Source organism: Entelurus aequoreus, linkage group LG05 (assembly GCF_033978785.1).
Source record: "Entelurus aequoreus isolate RoL-2023_Sb linkage group LG05, RoL_Eaeq_v1.1, whole genome shotgun sequence".
Taxonomy (NCBI): domain Eukaryota; kingdom Metazoa; phylum Chordata; class Actinopteri; order Syngnathiformes; family Syngnathidae; genus Entelurus; species Entelurus aequoreus.
Genome location: NC_084735.1, coordinates 85,939,964 through 85,946,306, shown reverse-complemented (window position 1 = coordinate 85,946,306; position 6,343 = coordinate 85,939,964). Strand labels below are relative to the sequence as shown.

At 38.7% G+C, this 6,343-nt stretch overlaps 1 protein-coding gene across 2 annotated transcripts in view; it reads right to left on the bottom strand.

The window, feature by feature from the left end:
• Positions 1-6,125, bottom strand: part of ublcp1 (ubiquitin-like domain containing CTD phosphatase 1) — an 8,910-nt gene extending 2,785 nt beyond the window's left edge. The window contains exons 1-7 of one of the 2 annotated variants that reach the window (XM_062046585.1): positions 5,967-6,125; positions 5,607-5,822; positions 5,450-5,541; positions 3,076-3,161; positions 1,853-1,968; positions 1,687-1,785; positions 1,581-1,618 (exon numbers count right to left, since the gene is read on the bottom strand). In XM_062046585.1, coding sequence (XP_061902569.1) covers positions 1,581-1,618; positions 1,687-1,785; positions 1,853-1,968; positions 3,076-3,161; positions 5,450-5,541; positions 5,607-5,760 — 585 coding nt within the window. In that variant the 5' untranslated portion in view covers positions 5,761-5,822; positions 5,967-6,125. The remainder of the gene's footprint in view (positions 1-1,580; positions 1,619-1,686; positions 1,786-1,852; positions 1,969-3,075; positions 3,162-5,449; positions 5,542-5,606; positions 5,823-5,966) is intronic. The other variant, XM_062046586.1, reaches the window with a different exon arrangement.
• Positions 6,126-6,343: the final 218 nt, after the last annotated feature.

Genomic DNA, 6,343 nt, shown 5'->3' with positions numbered 1-6,343 from the left:
AGATTATCTAATTTCACCTATTTGGGGTAAAAATATTTTTTGCAAAGCAGTAATTATAGTCTGCAAATGATGTGTTGTTGTTGAGTGTCGGTGCTCGGCAGAGTAACCGTGTAATACTCTTCCATATCAGTAGGTGTCAGCAGGTAGCTAATTGCTTTGTAGATGCGGGAGGCAGTGTGAAGGTACAAAGGTGTCTAATGCTCAAACCAAAAATAAACAAAAGGTGAGTGCCCCTAAGAAAAGGCATTGAAGCTTAGGGAAGGCTATGCAGAACAAAACTAAAACTGAACTGGCTACAAAGTAAACAAAAACAGAATGCTGGACAACAGCAAAGACTTACTGTGGAAGTAAACAAAAACAGCTACCAAAGAATGTACAACAATTCTTCTCAATTAAGAGAAAAATAAGCTTAGAGGAAAAAAAAATTTAAAACATTTATATGCACGTACAACACTTAGAACCTTTAGCACATCAGTATGTGGAATTAAATTATGGAATGGATTAAGTAAGGAGGTTAAACAACGCACCGATATTATCCAGTTTGAGAGGTTGTTCAAAATAATAGTGCTTACAAAGCACAAAGAAGAAGAATTATGAGAAATACTTTCAACTTTATTGAAAATAAGATATTCTTCATGTCAGTATGTTAATAATGACTGAATTAATTAATTACATATTACAAAACTGTTGTGTATACTAATTCACAGATGTTATTTTGTTATATAAAAAAGTCAGTAAATGATTCTATATATTTGTAAACGCTCTGAAGTGGGAAAGGGGTAGGATTAAATAAGCTTTGCTTCTTCCTACTCCTTTTCGGACATGATGTAAAGTGAAATGATATGAAATTGTGTGATGTATTATACTGTGTGTTCATGTTCGAAATAAATTAAAGAAAGAATGCTGGATGACAGCAAAGACTTGCTGTGGAGCAAAGACGGCGTCCACAATGTACATCCGAACGTGACATGATAACCAACAATGTCCCCGCAAAGAAGGATAAAAACAACTGAAACATTCTTGAATTGCTAAAACAAAGTAGATGCGGGAAATATCGCTCAAAAGGAAGACATGAAACTGCTACAGGAAAATACCAAAAAGAGAGGAAAAAGCCAACAAAATAGGAGCGCAAGACAAGAACTAAAACACTACACGGGAAAACAGCAAAAAACTCAAAATACAGTAAGTCACGGTGTGATTGTGACAGGTCGTAATAGTACACGCTTATGATAAATACAACACTCAAAAGTTTGTTGTGACTTGTGCAGCCCTTTGAGACACTCGTGATTTAGGGCTATATAAGTAAACATTGATTGACTGATACACCTACTTTGAGACAAGAGCTATAGTGATGCATGCTTGGTTATGGTTTAAATGAATATCCAACAATTGTGACTTTTTACTGTCAATGGAGTTTTGTTTTTTAATGATTTCTGCTGGTGGTGTGCCTCCGCATTTTTTCAACGCAAGGAATGGCTCAAAAAAGGTTGAAAAACACTGCACTACAGGAATGCAAACACCACGTCTGTCTTGCTGACTGGCAGCACGGGGGTCACATGGTCCTAACTGAGCCACTGTACCTTCATCTTGGCGTCGATCCACTTCATGCTGGTGGCGGCTGCGGGGAAACGCAGGGGAATGTGTGAAAGGAGAAACGAGAGGCGGCGGCTGACGAGGCGTACGTACACCAGATCACGATGTCGTAGTCCTCGTAGGCGGACGTCAGGAACTCGTGAAGGAACGGCCTCATCAGCTCCTGGCCGGTCTCTGCACACGACTTGTGATCTAACACACACATCAGACATGTACTGATGGTGTGTGTGTTTCAGTTGTAGGCGGGGCTAAAACTCACCAAACAAAGTGTAGTCCACATCCAGAACCAGAAGTCTTTTGTCTTCTCTGGGGGGGTTCAGTTCCTCCACTTTGTAATCTTTGACTCTGCGTGCAATTTTAGCCAAGTTCTCCTCTCTGGGGGACGACAACATTCTTCTTTTTACACTCGGATGACACACAAGAACTTTAAACAGTGCCTCATGTGGTGGCCACACACTCTGGAACATATGTATACACATACATATATATTATATACATATATATATACATATATATATATATATATATATATATATATATATATATATATATATATATATATATATATATATATATATATATATATATATATATATATATATACAGTGTTTTCCACACATTCATTTATTTGTGGCGGCCCGCCACGATAGAATTACGTCCGCCACAAATAAATAAAAAATAAAAAACATTTTTTGTCCTCTCCAGCTTCTCAGGTAAATCATATAGTTGATGTAGATGCCCATATAGGCTGTTCAGATTTACTTTACAAAAGAGAAGTGTGGGATACTTCTCTTGTTGCCTTATTTGTATTTGACCACTACTGTTTTCTGTTTATTTGTTACTGACTGTGGCAGGACACCTCTGCCTCTGTTTCACTTTATGTTGCTGGTAAATAATATGGTTGTAGTAGTAGGCTAAAGTTGAATTATTTAGTATGCACTAATTAAAAGGGGCAGAGTTTTAAGAGACATTTTAGCTTTTATATTTTATAAGATATATTTTTTGTAAGAACCACAATTAATAAATATATTTCAGTGAATAACTTATTGTTCAAATCTGTATATAAATATGTACATAAAGTGTTGTAATTATATTGTAAGATGGATGGATGGATGGATGGATGGATGGACGTTTAAAACAAAACTGTTATTATTAATTAGTAAGTATACATTTTTTAGCCTTTTTAGAGAAAATCATATCATTGTAAATTATGCAAATTACTCGATGATGTCATGGCGACCACGCCCATAGCCACGCCCCCACCGCCACAGGTGTCTTGGCAGTTTATGGGAAACACTGATATATATATATAACATTTTCATGTTCAGATCGTTATATGATCAATTAACACTTTTTGTATATATACATAAATATACATATATACATACATATATACTACACATATTAGTTGTATATATACACGTATATATACATATAGATACATTGGTATTTATATGTACATACATATATGCACGCACACACCTGTTTTCCACTTCGATGACCTCATCCTCGATGTCAAAATCATTGACCACGTCGTCATTCTCAGGGGGCGGGGCTAAAACCTCCTCCTGCACAAAAGCCACACTCGTCTGTGTTAGAGAATGTGTGTGTGTGTGTGTGTGTTATTCTGTTACCGTGTAGTCTTAGTGTGAAGTTGTTGTGTTAGTGTGTTGGCGTGTTAGTCAGTCAGTGAGTTTGTGTCCTGGTTCATTAGCATTGTGATGGATGTCTTAGTGTGTTGTTGTGTAAGTTTACTGGTGTGTTAGTCTGTTAGGGTGTGTCCCAGTGTGTTGCTGTGTTTATGTCCTAGTATAATAGTGTGTTGATGTTTTAGTGTTTTGTTATGTTAGTTTATTGGTGTGTTATTGTGTTAGTTTATTGATGTTGTAGTTTATAAGTTTGTTAGCATCCTGGTGTGTTAGTTTGTTGATGTCTTAGTGCGTTGTGTTGCCAGTTGACTGGTCTGTTTGTTAGTGTCCAGGTGTGTTAGTGTGTTATGTAGGTGTATTGGTGTGTTAGTTAGTTAATGTGTTGTGTCCTGGTTTTGTTCGTGTGTTGATTGATGTCTTGGTGTGTTTCTTTGTTTGTTGGCGTGTTAGTGTGTTACAATAATTTGTTAGTGTGTTTGTGTCCTGTTTTTTAGCGTGTTGATTGATGTCTTGAAGTGTGTTGTTGTGTTTGTTTATGAGCTAGTGTGTTACGTAATTTGTTAGTGTGTACGTGTCCTGTTTTTTAGCGTGTTCATTGATGTTTTAGTGTGTTGTTGTGTTTGTTTATCAGTGTCCAGGTGTGTTATGTAGGGTTTTTGGTGTGTTAGTTTGTTAATGTGTTGTGTCCTGGTTTTGTAGTGTCTTGATTGATGTCTCAGTGTGTTGTTGTGTTTGTTTATCAGCGGGTTAGTGTGTTACATTACTTTGTTAGTGTGTATGTGTCCTGTTTTTTAGCGTGTTGATTGATGTCTTAAAGAGTGTTGTTGTGTTTGTTTATCAGCGGGTTAGTGTGTTATGTAGGTTTATTGGTGTGTTAGTTTGTTAGTGCCTTGTGTCCTGGTTTTGTAGCGCCTTGATTGATGTCTTAGTGTGTTGTTGTGTTTGTTTATCAGCGGGTTAGTGTGTTACATTACTTTGTTAGTGTGTATGTGTCCTGTTTTTTAGCGTGTTGATTGATGTCTTAAAGAGTGTTGTTGTGTTTGTTTATCAGCGGGTTAGTGTGTTATGTAGGTTTATTGGTGTGTTAGTTTGTTAGTGCGTTGTGTCCTGGTTTTGTAGCGCCTTGATTGATGTCTTAGTGTGTTGTTGTGTTTGTTTATCAGCGGGTTAGTGTTGTGTAGGTTTATTGGTGTGTTAGTTTGTTAATGTGTTGTGTCCTGGTTTTGTTCGTGTGTTGATTGATATCTCTGTGTGTTTCTTTGTTTGTTGGCGTGTTAAGTGTGTTACAATAATTTGTTAGTGTGTTTGTGTCCTGTTTTTTTAGCGTGTTGATTGATGTCTTAGTGTGTTGTTGTGTGTGTTTATCAGCGGGTTAGTGTGTTGTGTAGGTTTATTGGTGTGTTACTTTGTTAATGTGTTGTGTCCTGGTTTTGTTCGTGTGTTGATTGATGTCTTGGTGTGTTTCTTTGTTTGTTGGCGTGTTAGTGTGTTACAATGATTTGTTAGTGAGTCTGTGTCCTGTTTTTTGGCGTGTTGATTGATGTGTGGAAGTGAGTTGTTGTGTTTGTTTATGAGCGGGTTAGTGTGTTACGTTATTTTGTTAGTGTGTGTGTCCCCTGTTTTTTAGCGTGTTGATTGATGTCTTAATGTGTTGTTGTGTGTGTTTATCAGCGGGTTAGTGTGTTACATTACTTTGTTAGTGTGTATTTGTCCTGTTTTTTAGCGTGTTGATTGATGTCTTTAAGTGTGTTGTTGTGTTTGTTTATCAGCGGGTTAGTGTGTTGTGTAGGTTTATTGGTGTGTTACTTTGTTAATGTGTTGTGCCCTGGCTTTGTTTGTGTGTTGATTGATATCTTGGTGTGTGTCTTTGTTTATTTGGCGCGTTAGTGTGTTACAATAATTTGTTAGTGTGTATGTGTCCTGTGTTTTAGCGTGTTGATTGATGTCTTAGTGTGTTGTCGTGTTTGTTTATCAGCGGGTTAGTGTGTTACATTACTTTGTTAGTGTGTTCGTGTCCTGTTTTTTTTAGCATGTTCATTATTGTCCTGTGGTGCTGTTGTGTCAGTTTTTGTGGCTTGATCTGTTTGTGTTATTTTGTTAGTGTCTCGTATGTTAGGATATCAGCGTTATTTGTCGTCTTGATGTCTTAGGCCTTAGTGCGTTGTAGCGTTAGCGCATTGGTGTGTTGTTGTGTGTCTGTGTCGTACCAGGCCCTCCTCCCTGGTGCCCATCATCATGATCTTGGTGTTGGGCTTGAGCTTGAGAGAGCCCAGCTTCACTTGGTCCTCTGCTGGCTTTCCTGTCGGAGCAACGTCACAGGTGAGGACAATACGATGACAACATGATGCTCACACAGGCACTAACCTTTGACCTTTAGCCCCAGCAGCTTCTGTCTCTCCGGCAGAACCCCAGTCAGAGTCTTGATGGACTGTTTGAGATCCATGACCGTGTCCTCCTCGGAGAGGGACGTGATGGAGTACTCCTGCCCGCCCCACTTGATGATGACTGACACGGACATGGCTCACAGCGGCTCCTCAAAACACACACTTACACACACTCACACACACACACACAGGATGACTAGACATAAAGCAGAAAGACAAGCAAGGTTAACTCCGTGTTAATGTTTTTAGCATGCGGTGGCTAGCAGGCTAGCTCTGGCTAGCTAGGCGGCTAGCTAGCTAACATTAGCCGCTTAAAGTATACAGGTGTGTGCGTCCTTACCTGTCACAGAGGGCGAGCATGTGACGCTAACATGTGATTCGTAACAAACGCACTCAGATCGGGACTGAAAGGGGACTCGGTGAAGTTGTCCGTGTCAGCTTCATTCAGCGGTACCAGCTCTTCCTGGCCTGAGTCTCCCGCCGGAAGTGACGTGGAACAAAGCCTCGTTGTCATAGCAACTGGCCGGCGTTCTTTAATCCAATGGTTGAACTAATCCAAAGTATTTTTTATTGTTTTTCTGCTGTTACAACGTTCATTCTGAAACGCAAATCAAGAAACAGAATTAGGGCGGTTTTTCGATTTTTATTATATATGGGAGACTTTAAAACAAACAAAAAAGGGTTGATTTTCATTCAAATATTGCCATCAAATTGGAT